General features: G+C 47.5%; 1 protein-coding gene across 23 annotated transcripts in view; it reads left to right on the plus strand.

Moving 5' to 3' along the window:
- The window catches only part of COL13A1 (collagen type XIII alpha 1 chain), a 90,723-nt gene that overhangs the window by 21,512 nt on the left and 52,340 nt on the right, over positions 1-16,871 (plus strand). For 22 of the 23 annotated variants that reach the window (XM_032115923.1, XM_032115929.1, XM_032115920.1 and 19 more), the window contains 4 exons: positions 6,780-6,787; positions 12,015-12,050; positions 12,710-12,736; positions 14,482-14,532. In XM_032115923.1, the coding sequence (XP_031971814.1) occupies positions 6,780-6,787; positions 12,015-12,050; positions 12,710-12,736; positions 14,482-14,532 (122 nt within the window). The remainder of the gene's footprint in view (positions 1-6,779; positions 6,788-12,014; positions 12,051-12,709; positions 12,737-14,481; positions 14,533-16,871) is intronic. The other variant, XM_032115917.1, reaches the window with a different exon arrangement.

Raw genomic sequence — 16,871 nt, forward strand, 5'->3', positions numbered from 1 at the left:
AGCCTTTGAGGGCTCATAAAGAACAAGTGTCATGTCAGAACATAAGAGCAAGGCAGACGTGGTGACAGGGAGGAACTCATTTTCCCTCTGTGAGTAAGACCCTGCAGATAAGATAAATAGACACCGTATCTTCTGCCTTCACCAAGTTGTCTGCCATTGACTCATGCAGTGAGCTGGAGAGGAGGTTGCTGTTTGAGAATTACATTTGAAGAGGCAAAAAGGCCACTGAGGGGCAGCAACAAGAACAACCAGAGGTCCAGAAAACATGGCCTGTGCAGAGAGACTGGAAGAATTAGGTTTTGTTTAGTCTAAAGACAAGAGAAGACTGAGGAACAGGACAGCAGACATCAAATACATGAGGTAACCGCAAAAAGGAGAGAAATAAAAAAATCTCTTATTTGAATTTGCTGTGCATCAGAGGGCATTGACTGACTTAAACAACAACACTGGAAATTTTGGGTAGTCTCTAAGAAAGATAATAAATACGGCCTTATGAATCAGGGCTAGGGTATTGCCTGGACTGGCTCACTAGGGAAGCATGTGGTGTCACTATCCCCAGAGGACAGCAACAGGTTAGAGAAATATTTGCCCATATGGGCTAGGTACAGACTTTATTCCTTTGGTTGCTTTGGAGATGTTCCCTCCTCAGTTTCATGTCACTCATTCCACAGGAATCCTTTAATCTCTCTTTGGTTTGCTCAGGGGAGGCAGAAGGGGAAGAGAAAGGGGGATAGTCAAGAACAGCGGTTTTGGGCTGGTGGTTTGCTGGAGCCTGGGGGCACGCTTGCTCTTTGGCAGAAGGTGGTGGAGTGCAATGAGCCTGCCACCATAAGGTTTCGATTTACCATCCAGGGGTCCACACCACTACTGGAAAACCTTGGGGGGGCCTTCAAGCATGAAAATTCACTGGGTGAGCTGACCCTGGGAGTCCTTCCCAGCCTGGGTTTCTCTGCTTTCTGTGGTGCTAAGTGCTTCAGCATGGCAGGGACAAATGTGATTGTTTGCTGCTTGGGAAAAGCTTGCTGACCCATGGATGCCTGCCCGAAATGAGCATTGTGCTGCCCAGCATTGGCCGTCCCACCATCTCTCCCCTGGCAGTGCCAGAGGTGCTCTGTTTGTCCTGGGTGCAGCCAGCACTGGGTGGGCCATCTGCTCTTCACCCTTTCCTGTCCTTTGTTTTTGCAAGGGGCTCTCCCAAATGTTTGTCAGAATACTACTGCTTGCCTATGGTTGAGCCCTTGTCTTTGAGCACTTTAATTTGCCTAACAGGGCTGGCTGTGGTTATGCCAAAGGCCCCACTTACCCTTATCAGATTCTTCTGGCTCTGGAGGCTGACTGGCTCCTGTTGTCCTTACAGACTTTTTTTGAAACAAGCAGTGATGTTTGGAGATGCACTTGGGATCTGTGATTAAACTCTGCTATCAGACCCCCTCTTTTATTTTTGAGACTAATGCTTAATCATGTTAATTTTTCTATGAGGCTTCTCCTTGGTGTCTACTTTGATCATAGCATCCTTTGGACTTTGTTCAGTGCTGTGCTTGTGGCTTTCTGCTTGGCTTGGGCTGGTGGTGGTGGTGCGCTGGGGCGCTCAGAGTGCCTGAGCAATGACTTTTATCCTCAACAGCTGCTGATATTAACTGCCGAGTCTCGGTGATGTCATGGGTTTGATTTTGGGGGCGAGCTTGAATGACTGGCATAACCCGGTGCCTCAGCTTAGCGTTTGTCAGATTTTTTGGCAGTGAAATCCTGATGGTCCTTTTGCTGTCCAGCATTTCTGCAATCCTTTGAAGAACCTCTTGCCACTCTGAAAGGGTGTAGCCAAGAGAAGAATGTTTTAGGGATGGAGGGGCCTGGCCTTTTGCAAGGGCCTTCTGCTCTCTGGAGTGAGTTATCCACTCAGATTTTCTGCCACTGCTGACAAAACCTGAAGCAAAATTTCTAGAGGCTGTGCTTTGGGTAGTCAGTGTTTGAAGTCTTACTCATTATTTTCAAGACTTCGTTGTCTTTAATTCCACCTACAGCTAATAATACTGAATTATGGCAAGGCACATGGCATTTTTGCCTTTTCATTTGAAGTTCTCAGAGTTAATGTTCCCTCTGCCTCCTCTTGTATCATTTGTCCCCTGATGGAGGTAGGGAAGATGGCTCTAGAAGAGTATGAGTACTCTGGATCTGTTGTGTGAAAACTGCAGCAGGGCCAGTGTTTAAAATAGGCCAAACCCATCGTTTGTACTCCATGCTGGGGCCTGCCTGCTCCGAAATGGGATCAGTCTGCACTCAGTGCCCATGGAGCCATGAATTAGGGGTTCCATGCCACCCTGGGTAAGGTCATGCTCAGGCTGCTGACATTTTAATCAGCATTTCATAACTAATTGCCTGGCCACAACTATCTTGTTATCAATTAACATAGCCCTGAATGGCAGGAAGTAACTGTATCTCTCTAACTCCCTAAGGCTGGCTTCTGGGTCTCTGAAATGGCTGGATTTCCTCACAGGAATGGATTACATGTTTACATCTTCCCTGCTGCCAGAGTGTGTAGTGAGGATGACCCAAGTAAGCAACAATAATGTCTTAGTGTTCCCTCTCTGTCCTCCTCATCTTGTATATGCTATACAAGAGGGAAAAAAACCCCTTGTATGTGAGCTTTTGGAGCAGGCTGGAAGGTACCCACATTACAGACACTGCACTGTACTGCCTGAATCCAAGAAATTAGAGGGAAAAAAATAAGCCACAGCATTTGGGAACCTTTTGAGAATGGACACTTTTCCAGACTTCAGGAAATGCCTGTAAGTGGATGGGATCATTTCAATGATCCTCTCAGTCCAGAGAGCACTGCCATCTCAAGCTGGAGATATCTCTGTCATCAGCAGAAGGCCTCTCAGCAAACCTGCTCCTCTATGTCCAGCTTTTAAGATCTGATGGTATGGAACATGGGACTTTCCAGATTAGGATAAATTTGACCCACTTGCAAAACTAAGCCTCTCCTTTTCTGAGGCCAAAGAGGCTACAGCGTGGAGGGTCGTATTTTATCTCTCTGAGTGGGTCAGAGAAAAGGAATCACTGCAGTTCTGTTGTAGTCAGTCACTGGTTGAACAGGCCATGAGAAAGGTCAAGTGAACAGAGGGCTCTGTGGCATGGCCTTGCTCTTCACCACAGGTGTGCTCTTTCTGTATGTGCAATAAGGTGGACCTGCCCTTAGGTGGCCGCTCATTTGCTCGCTTGGGCTACGGAAAGGCAGAGCTTCTTTAAGGAAATTTTCTGTCTGCATAAAAACCAGAGCAGCTGAGAAGGGACAGTGCAGATGGTGCTAATTTCCAGAGGCCATATGTTTGGAGGGACCTTGGGTACCCCTACAAGAATTCTTTGTTTTCTCAATGTTCAGTTTCAAAGGTAGTCTGGAGGTCTCCTCTTTGCAGGAGACCACTGCTTCCTCCCACTCGTCCACTCCTGACACGTTTTCTCCGTCCCCTCCTCCGTCCCCTGCTGCTCCACAAGCTCGCAGCTGGATAAACAGTGTTTGCAGTCACTTACAGCCCTCCAGTGCCTTCCAGCGAGGCACCGGCACGGAGAGATGCTTCCTGAGCAGCCCGTCGTGGGCGGACGGTCGTGCTGCAGCCCATATGCCAGCACCGGCATCGCTCTGGTCCCAGCAAGATCAGGCTCAAAACACACAGGATCTGGAGGTGCTAATTACAAGTGTGGGTTCTCTGTCTGTGAAGGCTGAGGAATTTGGTGATCTGGAAGCTCTGGGTTTGTCTGCTGGCTGAGCTTAGCTATGGAATGGGTTTGGAAACATTCACGGTAGCTTTTATTGCTGCTCTGTTGACTCGTCCTTTCTCTGTTGACTGTTTACATGGAAAGGGGATCTAGCTCATCTCCTATGCAGCACCACCTCTGTCTCACCCCAAAAGAGCCTGCTGTAAGAAGAGGAGGAAGCCACAATAGGTCGGATTTGTACTTGTGGTTCCTGGTTGTTTGTGGAGCTCTTTGGAGTTCACCACCAAGACCTGGCTCATGCTGGGGCAAGCAGTCCTGTTTCCACATGGTTGCCCCAAACTGGCTGGGACTGCAAGAGACAGGTGACATGGGGACTACACGCAGTGGTGGTGTGTTGATTCTGTTGCAGTTCAGGTGGCTTTTGTTAAGGGTCCCATGCAGCCTGGTCCACTTGTGAGTTTGTTCTCTTGGCTTACAGGGTTGTCAGCATCCCTGTCTGGGCCAGAGCAGCTCTGCCAGAGCTTTGGCCACAACCGAGCTCACTGCACTGCCGATGGCTGGAGTAGTTGAGAGTAGAGGTGCAAGTATCTCTGTCCTCCTTTACCCACTCTTTCCTCTAATGTGCATTAATTTACTACTTGTGTTAAGGAACGAGCCACTTTAGAACCTCTGCTCACTTTACCACTGTGACAGCATATGACCAAAGCATTTTGCTGAAGCTTTATTTTGCTTTGTAAAATCCCTTACGCTTTGCAACAGCTTATCCAGCAGCACCTCCTCCCTCCCTGCTGTCTTTAGAACATCTTTCCTCTGCCTCCTCCTCCTCCTTTTCCTCCTCCAGCCCATGCAAGATGATGTTGCTTTTGGAAGTGACTCTGTCTGAGGGCTTCGCTTTCTCCTGGGTCACACAGACTGTCCTGGCATTTGAAGCCCAGTCTCTGGATGGTCTCTCCTGAGTGACTTATTGCAGCCAAGACTGTGTCCCTGCAGCTCACTGATGAGTGTTTACACAAGACTGCGCAGTCCCCTTCAAATAGCCATTAATTTTATAGGGGGCACATAAAAGAGATGGGCCTCCACTATTCCTCCCTCCTTTGATCTGTGTGGGGTGCATGGCCCAGAGCTGCCAGCATTGCTGATTTACTCCGCTCTGTGGACAGAGCTTCTGGAGCAAACAAGAGCTTATATTTGCTCTCAGTGGTATGGCAATACCATTACAGGCTGTGCTGCTGGCTGGTTGTGTTTGGGCTGGAAGGGCAGGGGTGGCTCAGGGTTTGCATGTCCTTACATTTTTCTTTTAGTATTAGCTCAACAGTTCAGTTCATGCAATCCATGAGTGCCCCAAGTCCATGCAGACAGGTAGGCGGGTTATTAAGGGTCTGTAGTGTTGCTAATGGAAATAAAGTCCATGTATTGGCGAGCTATAAGCATTGACCTTGTGACAGGGCACTCAGTCTGAAACAAAATCTCTCCAAAACAGTGCTCTCACAGAACTTTATTGTCATCCAAGCCAGACTCAGAAAACTGTCTCTCTTTTTGTTTCTTTTTTTTTTCTTTTCTCCCAGTCTGGCATAAATTAGGATTCCTGCCTCTGAGTCTGACCTTGCCCTCCTAAATGAACTCTCTGATCAGAAGCCCTTTTGTTGTTTCTGCTTGGTGTACCAAGTAGGACAATGACCTCAGCATCAACACCGCTTGTGGGTGATTGCCAGGCCAACCAAATCTGGGTCGCCCCTGAGCTCCTGTCCTAAGTTTGATTTGAATTGAGTTGTTGAGCCTTCCAGCTGCAAATGTTGACTTTAGCTCTGTCTGTCAGCTATCATGGAGGTGGTTACTATTTTTTGTATTTTAACCAAAAGTTGCTCTCTAAAGGTAACCTCTTCTGATCAACTACAATGAAAGCTGTGTCTAACAGTGGCATTTGACAGGGAAACTTTAGGTCACCAAACCTGGTATAAGAGAGTCATGCTAAGTGAGAGATTTCCAGTGTGGAAAACATTTGTTCATCCAAAGTCTCCAGTTTCTTTTGTGGACTTTCAGCCAGGGCCATTTTCAGGATGACGACGTATTTCACAGGTGCTCACTGTGACATCCGCCTCCCATGCAAAGAGGAGGTTGCTGCCTGTTATCTGTCAGCTCACCTGTTATACTGCTTAGCCTTACTTCTTGGCACTTGGTGTGAAGAAAAAAAAAGCAAATAGAGTGTCTGTAAAGTATGGAAAATGTAGAAACCCCTGACAGTTGTATGGTGTGTCTTGCTTCTCCCACAGAGAGGAAACCACAAAATAGTGAGTCCAGGGGTTTCTTTCCACACACACAATATCTGTCAGGATTTTGAGGAATTTTCTGGGAACTGATGAAAGAAATGTGCTGTTTAAGCCCTGATATATATTGTACAACCATGCTGTATGAAAGAAATGCAGTGCTCCACACTGGCAGGTTCCAGAAAAGATTTCCAAAATAAAAGAAACCCAAAGGATCTGAGGGAATTTCTTCCAAGAGGGAAGATGGGCTTCTATGGGATCAGAGGCAGAAGAAAAGGGGAAAATTTGATTGTATTAAAGAGAAAAGGTACCTGACGTCTTTAATAACTGTAGTTTCCTTGTTAACCATTTCACACCTTTGCAAGATCACCGATGCTAGTGTGAAATGGCTAAGAATTTTAGCAGCAAAGGGGCTCTTGCCTCCTCAAATCCAACCTTCTCAGCCCCAGGCATGGGCATGGATATGAAGGAGAGTCATATAAATAACAAATCCCTCACTCCCGTGTGTGCCAAAGGACCAAAACTCAGCTTGACAGTGCCAAGAGGCTGACTTGCATGGCCTTTCCAGCACAGGGCTCTGACAGGGCTGTCAGAGGCTGCCCTGCACTCATGGTGGTTACTAGGTGCTAATTGTGGGGATACCTTAATTAAGAAGCAGGGAGCTGGTTAAAGTACATTAGCAAATGGGAGCAGTCTGAGGATTAAGGCCTGATGGTGCAGTGTCTTTTTCTAGCTCTTCTTGTTAGGATTTATTGCATTAAAAAATTAATTATTGTTTATTTTTCTTCTCTCTTTCAGGTCCGCCTGTAAGTACCAAACCTCTATGGTTTTAGAAGCTGTTGACACAGAGTCTGTGGAGCATGAACTCCACAGCCTCCTGTCTGTGGTGTCTGGTGTGGTAGCCACCTTTGCAGTCCTGGCAGCCTGGGATATCCCGAACAGCAAGTACTGTAGGAGCTCAGGACTAGATTGGGGTGGGATTGCTCTTGGCTGCAACTCAGCCTCTGAGGGGGAGATGGAGGGAGCGCAGGGAGGGGGCATGGCAAATTCATGTGGTGCAGAGATCTGTGTGTTACCAGTTGGCCCCACAGCCTCTGGGGGAACCAGCTGTATGCGCTTCACATGCATGGGATGCCACGTGCTGAATGAGATGTGTTTGCAGAAAAGGGAAAGATAGATCACAAACACATGGCAGGAGCTGAGCTGGAGGGACTTGTTCCCTGCTACTCACTCGGGCTGGCTGAACTGCTGGGCCTTCAAGTATAGCTGCGCAACTATCAATTTCAGAGGAAAAATTGTGTTGACAGCTTCCTTTTCAAATGTTAGCTAATGTAAAACCTCAGCACAGACAATTTAGGCTTCAGGAAAATAGCTAGGTTATTGCAGAAATTTTCTTGCAGCTATTACAAGACCCACAGTGAACCAGAAGAAGCAATGCAAGGACTGAAGCCATGTATTGATAACTCTCAGGATTATAGAGAAACACTGTATTGTCTCTAGCACGGTCCTTCCAGAGGAAATGGTTTATATTTGTGTACAATAGAGCGACTATTCAGGGTTTCTGTGAAGGAACATGAGAAGTTAAACATACGGTAGTCATCTTTTGTCTGTTCACGCAAAAGTGTCTTAAACAGTTTGCAGATGACGTTCTGAGTAGTAGTTGCTGCACAACCTATTTTCTTTCCCCTTTCATCAGGCTGAAATGCTATAGACTGAACTCCCACGGATATACGAGCACAGACCTATTTAATGACAACAATCTTCCAAAAAGTTGCACCTTCTAGACCAAAAGGTCTGAAAGCATTTCACAGCTGGAAGCCCTGATCCACGCAAAACTTCAGCGATAGCTTATCCCAGGGGCTTTCAGGACTGGCTGCTAAAGTGGATGTATTTCAGCATTAGCTGTGGCTTTTTGGGAGGAGAGCACTTCTCTGCAGGCCGCTGCAAGTGGGTCTATCCATGGCTGTCCCTGCCACTTCAGCCTGGGTAGCCCGTATATTGGCACTAAAGGGATGAGGTGGACACAAAATTGGTAGTGGTGTTGGCATTTCTATTATTGCTGTGAGAAATTAGAGAGAAATCCATAGATCAACACAGACGTCTTCTAGAGAGCAGTGCCTTTGTGGGGAGAGGAAGACACACACTCCAGGCTTCCTCTGCAGCAATAAGGGTTAGAAACCTAATATTGTAATGAGAGATTGAAGCCTGGCAGAAGCACATGGGACCACCAGAGAAGTGCTGACATTATATGCTACCGTATCCTGGCTTATTGCGACCTCTGAACCTGCCTCTGCAAGCAGACTTCTAGGACAGGCTGTGAGGAATGCTACAGCTAATGGAAATAACAAGAGGAAGTTGGGCAGACTGAGTGTTGTTAGCCAAAGTGGAATTTGTCTTGGGCTAGTAGGACCTTCATCTCATTCAGGACCTCCTGGGTTTCTGATCAGCTGGTGAGCGAGATTGGCTCAGTCACTGTGAGCAAAAGTTCACCTCTGAAGAGCCAAGTGAGTCCTACATGTCACTGTAGGAAATATTCCCCCACCCCTCCATATTTCTCATGATTGAAATGGAAATGGTTTTATGAGCAGCAACCTGGGCTCCAGCCTGGCTGATGGTCATACATGTTGTTCTGGATAGCAGCCCCAAAGTGATGACCACACCACATCTCTCTCCTATTTTTGTTTCCCAGCTTGCAAAAGACAGCACACTGTGTGGCAGGGCTTAGCTCCCAGTGCTGGTGTTGGCTTGAGCGTGGAGATGGGCAGAAATGCCCATTAGAAATGCACTGAGCCCTGCTTGCATTTTAGGACAAGGACAAAAGCCAGGGACATGAATGAGCAACACCACAGCAGCAAAAGGGATCTTCATGCTCTTCTCTTGCCCAACCAATACTCCCACCCTTATTCCCGAAGTCAGTCAAGGCTTTGGTGAAGGCAAGGGCAACCCGCAGTCATGTAAGATATTTGATGAGATTGGGACTAAAAGAGGCAAAGGAAGAAAGGAAATGATGAAATCGTGCAATAGTCCTTCTGCCGTCTGGACCACATCCGAAGCAAAAGATCCTCTCACAGACATTTTCTCTCCCATTTCTGATCATGCAACATTTCTGTGGCAACTGCAGCAATTCCATACATGAAAAAATAATATTTAGCAGATGGAAACTAAGGAAGAAAGTCAAAGACCTGTAATTAGCTTGCTCTCCGTGGACTTGCAGATACCTTCAGAGCCCGTGTGGAGAGCTGTGGGTAGAGTCGTGCCAAAAGGAGAGAAAACTTCACAAGCAGGAGATTAGGAAACCAAAGCAATCAGAGCTGATGGTCAAGGAGCTGTGGAGAGTTTTTTAACCATTCTGTTTCCTAAACCCTTCCATTTGATTCCATCTCTTTATCAAGCCCTCCTTTCAGAGTTTGAAGCTAGTTTTTGCTGTTTCAGTGTATTTTGTTTCAGGGCCTCACAGAAAGGCCACAGCTCCTGGTAAATACTTCATCCTTACTCTTTCATCCCCTCATTCTTTCTGTCTGGCAGGACTTTCATCTGGTAGCCTTGAGCATTCATAAGGTGGTAGAAGGTAGACTTGCATAAAAAATGTGATGTGGAATAGAATATTGCAAACAGGACATGGGTCATACAGAGTAGGGACCACAGGAGCTTTGTAGGTCTAAACTTAAAGAGTAACATAACCCTCATGATCCCTCCTATGTGTGGGAAACACTGCTTTTGAAGATGTCTTTGAGGGTCTGGTTGAAGAGGCATGGTGTGCAGTATTCTTGCTGGTGGGACTTGCTAGGAGCAGCAGGATTTAGAAGGCTTAAGTCACCTTGGGACAAATGCAAAAATCCATAATAACAGTATCTGCATCTGAGTTAGTCATGACTGAGGAAGGAGCGTGGGTTTTGGAATTACAGCAGCATGATTTCCTGGTGATGGTTCCCTGTTCCCCAGGCTGCAGCTCACCTGGAGACTGCACGAGCCATAACAAGCAGTTTCCCAATGAAGGAGATGTAAACTGTGCAGCTGGCTCTCCCCTGGCTCAGGACAGAGGCTGCTGGTTGCCTTTCATGCTCTTTTAACTCTGATATGGGAGCTTCAGGCAGCTTTTCATGACTTCATAACCAACCTTCATGGTATCATCCACCCATGAGTGCTCTCTCCTGGCTCCCTGTCGCAGACAACCTTTCCTTATAAACATCTGGCATTTATTTGCTGTGCTGCCGGGAGCTCCCCCTTTGCTGCTGTTGCTTGGAGGGCTGTAACTCTGCGCAGTCACATAACAGACACGGTGCCATCATATACCACTCCAGATACTCATGGGAGACCTGACACAGCTCAGCCTCGACCTTGGGCTCTTCCTGCTTGGGCACCAGCCACAGCAGAGATAGAAAAAGTAAATTCAGCTTTTACCTCAAAAACCATGAGAGAGATCAGCCTGGGCTCAGCTCTGGAGGAAAACAGCATTTAAGGGACTAAAAGCAGAGGAGAGCTCAGCGTTATGTCTTCCAGCAGCCACAAAGTAATCGCCAGGGCCAGATGCAGATACTGGGAGTTTCGCTCACTGCCGGCACACAGAGATAGGCAAATATTAGCATGACTGAGAACGCACCTAAAATCCTAGAAGAAAGCAGTTTTCCATAATATATCATCAACAAAACTTAAAATCAAGCAACTGTTTAGGGTTTCATCCATCTGCAAGGAGTGCTTTTGTAAAGTGTATATGGCTCTTCAATTTATCACAACACATGCTGCATGGAAAGGAATGCTCCTCATACCAAACAGCCCCCCCAGCTCTGCAGAGGGAAGTGGCTGAACTTCCACCAGGGAATGGTTTGATCCCAAGCAATAACATCTGAGTTTGAGATGGACAGTCTTTGTGTACACCCAGAAGAACAAACAGAGCTAAGTGCCTTCCCCTTCCAGAGATTTCAGATTATGTTCACACGCACTGGGACTGAACGTGAGGGAAGGCACAAAGAGGTGGCACCAATGGGGCTGGTGTCTCCAGCTGCAGAAACCAGAAAACCAGGTTTATGTCTACAGACAGAGTCAGCCAGGGGCAGGAACACTCTGTTTTACATAAGGAAACCCCAAACATCGCTGGAAACAGAACTGAGGGATTATTATCACATCATATTTGCAAAATATAGAGCAAAAGCTACATGACTGTTAAAGCCATAATCATCAAGATCCCTTAGGAATGAGCTGCTATCTTCCAGATCTGCACAGCCTTCAGTTTTGGCGACCAGGAATGTAGAGGGGGTAATTTTTTTTTTTAATTGCATAGTACAATTTAGCTGTTAGAGGCAGCCAACTGCCTTGTAGGTAAGTGGGTGAACAAAATTGTCACTGGTCCTGTGTTCATGTGTTTACGAGGCTCTGTCCGGTGTCACCTGACCCAAAATCATTCCCAAAACCACTGTTAGGATCACTCACATGCTGACAACACACTGGGAAGTATCTCAAAGGGATAGAGGACACTGAAAACAGCTGCTCATATGTCTTCTTCCAGACGTGCTTTTTCCTGTGTCAGCTTGTGTTCTCACATTTTTCTCTTGCTTCTGGACAAGACAGTATTTTCAAGTTTAAGAGAATTGTGTTTTAAAGTTATAACTCTATAAATAAATAGCTAACGCCCAGATGACTTTGGTCAAGAAAGAGAAAAACATGACAGTTGGCTACTGCAGGAAGCCAGTTCCCAGGACCTGGATTTTATGAAGTGTTGGAAATAGGGATTGTATTTTGTTTGACTGGAGACTCCTGTCCTCCTTTTGCTGCCTAAATTGCTGTATGTAAGTTCTGTTGTGAGATGTGCGGGTTTGTCATACATGGAAATGAGCTGGTGGCTCACACATTCTAAAGACAGGTTCGGGCACACTCATACACACTTTCCTCTTTAACTTTCTCTCTCTCCTTCTCAAAATCCTTGGACACTTGTACCACAGTGTGAAGCTGCTGCTGTGGCTTAGTTCAGTTGTGCTGTTTTATGACCTTGCTTTTGGCCAGTTACCAATTCTCTCTGATTTCTGCCTTAATTGCCAGGGAGACAAAGGTGCGATGGGAATTCCTGGGCGGCCGGTAAGTCAAACCCTCTTTTGTGTGCCTTATCTTCTCCATTCTGTTCCAACCCCCAGAATGTGGGGGGGTGGGGGGGGAGGGTGGCAGAGGGAGGCTTTCAGGATAGTCCTTATCAGGTGTCAGTGCAAGTCAGGGAATACTCTCTCTGAGCCCTGCACCTGAGGAGCTCCTTTGGTCTCAGCAGAGTGACCAGCCCTGCAAGCCACATACATGCTGGGGAGGTGTTTCCATTCCACCTGCCGTGCTATCCAGGGCCTCCTCTGGTTCAGCATCCCCCTGTTTGGGTGTCTCCCCACTGCCACCTCGTGCGCCAGCTGGGCTTGCTAACCCTGAGTTTGCTAACACACACCCCTGCCTGCCACCGGCAGCTGCCCCTTCCAAATAACTCTGTCCTGAGCAAAGGGCGCCGTCCCCTGCCTGGCTGAGTGCTGTATTTTGGAGCTCTCCTGGCTCGGGCATCCCATGGTGAGGACAGGGAAGAGGAGTGGGGCAGGAGCTGAGGCCACCCTGCTCATCCCAGCCGCATAGCTGGGGTTGTGGGGCAGGAGAGCGTGCCTTTGCCTTTGCCGCTGATGCCTGTGTTTGTCTCTCTCTCCGTCTCTCTCTCTCTCTTCCCTGCACCCTCTTGCATGTGGCTGTGACGGGTGCCACTGACCCAGGGACTAAAAGGGCAGTCCGGAGAGAAGGTGAGTCAGCTCCTTGTAGCCTGTAGCACCCCCAAACTGTCCTCTTCTAGGGCCAGCCCAAGCTTGCCCATCACAGTCATGGCCACTGCAGCCAGCTTTGGGCTTCCACACCCCTGGGCTGCCTCATCTTCCGTGTCAGTGCAAGTATATTTCCCAAATTCCTTCCAGGCCAGTCAGCCTCCAAAGATTGCTGTGTTTCTTGTTTATGACAATTTACTAACATCATAAGAGCCAGCGGGCACATGCAGGGCTTCCCCCAAGGCTTCCTGGATTTTAACCATTGACTTTCTCCTCCTCTGGCAGCTCTGCTTGCCCTAACCAACCTGCAGCTCCCATCTACTTCTCAGGTTAGCCTGATCCCTGGTGCAGGTGGGGGCAAGGAATGAAGTGGCATGGCATGCTCCTATTTCTGACACAGTGGGACCTCCTCCTCCTGAGGAACGCTGATGGTATAGTTTAAGTCTGTGGAACACCATCTCACAGACTCTTTGCTGTGCAGTGAGTTGGGATTTGTACCCACAAAGAAGTGCTGGTTTACAAAGCAATCCTGCTGCTGGCCCCTGTTTTGAAGCATTTGGCATTTCAGTGTTAGTATGTTTTCCCCAGAGCTGTGAGTACCTCCCGCCTGTGAGAGCAGGGAAATGGAGGTGTTTGGCATTCGTGAATAACTGAGTAACAACGTGTAGAAATTAGGAAAGGGATGGATATTTACCTGACAAGGAGGGTCATCCATGCAGTACCATACCAGGCCCATTTGTTCCTCTTCATAGCAGATCGGGAGAAAAACACAACAAGGAAGGGTAAAGTAGGATAGAGATTCTTCATCCTTGTGTTCACTGTTTGCTTATTGGAACCAACCAACATTATCCAACAGACCAGAATTTCCCACCTGAAGCCATTCTGCTTTTTCTCTGCGTGTCCTTGCATTTGTTTCTGGCCGAAGTTTCCATGAAGGGACAGCAGATAGATACAAACAGTGGAAAAAAATCACTCCTAATTGCCCCTGCTTCCCCAAAGCCTTCCATGAGAAGTCTTTGGCAGGCCACAGGTTTGTTTTGCAGAGTGCTTTGCTTTCTTGTAGGCTGCTTGGTTTATGGGATGCTCCATCCCAATGCTCCCCAGCCCTGGGCACTTCTGGAGCTGCCTCTCAGGAATACACCATGTTTTCCAAAGGGAGTGACATGTCCTGCCCATCACACGCTGTGGGTGGCTAGGAGCTGGAGAGGCAGATGTTTTCTTTTCCAGCACGCACTTTGCTTTGTTTTCATCCACATCTCAACTGAGTTTGAGAAGTATGCAAGTGAGGCATTTCTGGAGGCAACCAAATAAGCTGCCCACAGCTCCCATTTCCCTGGAGCCCAGCACATCCCTCTTTCTTTTCTTTCTTCTGCAGGATGCAATCCTCCTGGAACTTGCAGGAAGGAAACAGAAAGGGTTTCAGGCCATCTTTCACACTTCCAATGGGGCAGAACCTGTGTTTTGCCAGAAAGTGTTTTATGTGTTTATACTTCTCCTTGCTGTGCAGCTTCCATTTTCTGGCACATCTGAGCAGCTCTAAAGGACATATTTTCTCCGAAAGTGTGAGACAGGAGCTGGGGGAGGCCAGAACAGCAGCTGCCCCATAAGCCCTGAAGGTCTCACACCTGAGGCATCCTCATCTAACCCCAGTCTTGACAGGAATATAGTTGTCTTTGTGTTTTCTTCTCCTATTCTCACCCCTTTTCCTCTGCTTTGTCTCTCTGCAGGGTGCTCCAGGAGAAGCTGGCATGTCTATCATTGGGCCCCGCGGTCCACCCGTAAGTGGCTTTTCTCTCTATTTTTGTCTGATGCAGGATGTGGGCAAGTTACCGGGAAAGACTTAGGAGGGGCATTAAGACTCAACATCAGCCAGAAAGAGCAAAAGCCCTGTATAATGTGGTTCCCCTGCTGAGGCAGCCTTGGTTTTATACTGCTATTATATCCTATATATAATGAAATGATAGCTCATATTCCAGAACAGATGAGGAAGCCTTCCCTTGGCAAGGAAACCAAACTCCTGCATTTAAAAGGAAGAAGCATATTTCCTTTTTGCAAAGGGGGTCCTATCACTTCTGGAGAAAATTTGCACTTTGCCTGGCTGATTTCAGCCTTTGGTTTAATCAGCAGGGAACAAGCCCCCTGATTTTACTGAAGAGCAGGACCAGAGCTAAGCTGGTGACTGGGGAGCTCACAAAGATGGGTAGTTCAGAGGTCTTTGTCAAGTACCCAAAATCTTGGAAGCTCTTTGTTAGCATGGTTATCACTATCTGGAGAGTCCCTTACCTGGCTGAGAAAAGGCAGGATTTTGCACCCTCTTCCAGCAAAAGTGTCTCTACAAGGTGCAATGAGTCAGCCAGACAAAACTTTTTGCAAGGACAGGGTCATAAAAAAAGACAAGATGAAGGGTTGGTGTGTTTACATACCCTAAATGCTGGATGCTTCTTGCACTGTGGTTCAGCCATCAAGCCTCTGCTTTTGTGTGGGTGTAGCCAGACCTCTCCACTCCATCCCTGCACAGCCTCCACCAGAGATTTCCATGAAAAAAGACCTGGAGGTTCAATTCTCTCCCTCCCAGTGGGCGCTTCCGATTTTGTTTCACCTGTGAAGAGCACTATCCTTGACCTGCAGAGAGAATGGGCTGCTGGCAACCTTTGTTTCACAGCTGAGGCAGTATGAACACTTGGCTACATCTGGCTTTCCAATTAACTTTCCAAAAGCCCCATGACAAATGTTTCTAATAAAAACCAGCTTTGCTGGTCCCCAGGCCCACCTGCCCAGGATGCTGGAGTTTGAGAAGTGACAGAATCAAAGCCCAGGACCCAAATGGGTCTCCCCAAGCGCTTTATGCCTAGCAGATGGTCCCTGGCCACGTGTCCAAGCAAGGAAGAAGGGCTGGCAAGTCCCTCAAGCCAAGGTCTGAGCAAGACCACCCTGCTCCACAAACAGCAGATTTTGGAGGGTAAGTGCCCCATTGCTTTTGCTGTTTCTCACAAGCTCTGGCTCTCAGCCTTCTGAACAGTGTAATTGTAGTAATCAGAGAGAAAAGCCATCAGTTCCTGTCCATGTAGGTCCTGCAAAGGAGACAGGCACCACTGTTTTCTTGAAGGACACATGCCTGGGATAGCAGGACAATTTTTGTCTGCTTTGGTGCTGCTGCCTTTGCTGCTATTTGGGAAAGTGCAGAACACATATCTTTAAAGCAGCAGAAAACTTAGACGGCAAATGGTATCTAAAATGGGGTTTTGCTACACCAATCAAAGCCGTGAGGTGCCAGGAGTGGCCCAACTCCACACTTTCCCCCTGCAAAGCCTGCCATGAAGATGATCCAGTTTCCTGGGGAGCTGGTGATAGGTCAAAAGGATGGCTGAGCACTGAAGACAAGCACGGAAACCCTGGCCAAGGGGCCACTCGGAAAGATGTGGGATGACAAATAGTTTCCAGATTTTTGTTTGGAGGTTAAAGTTTTCGCTTGAGCTCAGAGCTGCTTAACTCCCGGCCAGAGAGGGACAGTGCGCCGATAGTGGCAGAAACAGACGGTCTCCATGATTTGGCAGCTCCCAGGATTGAATACTTCATACAATCAACATTTAAAAAAGGAGACAAGGAAAACCAGCCACCCAACAAAAACAGTCTCTTGGAATCGCTCGCTGCTGAACTGTTGTCTTGGCGTGGTACTGTGCAAATCACTCTGCTGTCCTCTGAGGAGAAAGAGGCAACAGTCTGTAGTCTACAGAGGAAGCCAAATTGTACCATTTCCAGGTTTTCTCCCTAATTCTTTTTTTAGCACTTCTTGTCAGGGAGGTGTCCAACAGGGAACCAAAATTAATTAATTGTGGCTCGGCTCTTCTTGCTTCTTGCCTTTTCAGAAGCCAGCGGTGGACAGATCCTTTAATTTATAGCCTATCTTCCCTTCTGGTCACTGGCCAGCAGGACCAGGTGGTTTTGTGTGTATCTTGCAAAGCAAAGCTGACCAAGTTCAACTTTGCAGTACTAAAGAAACAGTGCAAATGCGATTAGGTCCTGCTAGCATTGCATACAAAACCAGAGCTCTTCAGTGCAACATGAGGCATTTTGTGGTGGGGGCATCCTCAAACCCTGCAAAGAGGCTGTTTGGGCC

Source organism: Corvus moneduloides, chromosome 8 (assembly GCF_009650955.1).
Source record: "Corvus moneduloides isolate bCorMon1 chromosome 8, bCorMon1.pri, whole genome shotgun sequence".
In the NCBI taxonomy this organism is placed as follows: Eukaryota; Metazoa; Chordata; class Aves; order Passeriformes; family Corvidae; genus Corvus; species Corvus moneduloides.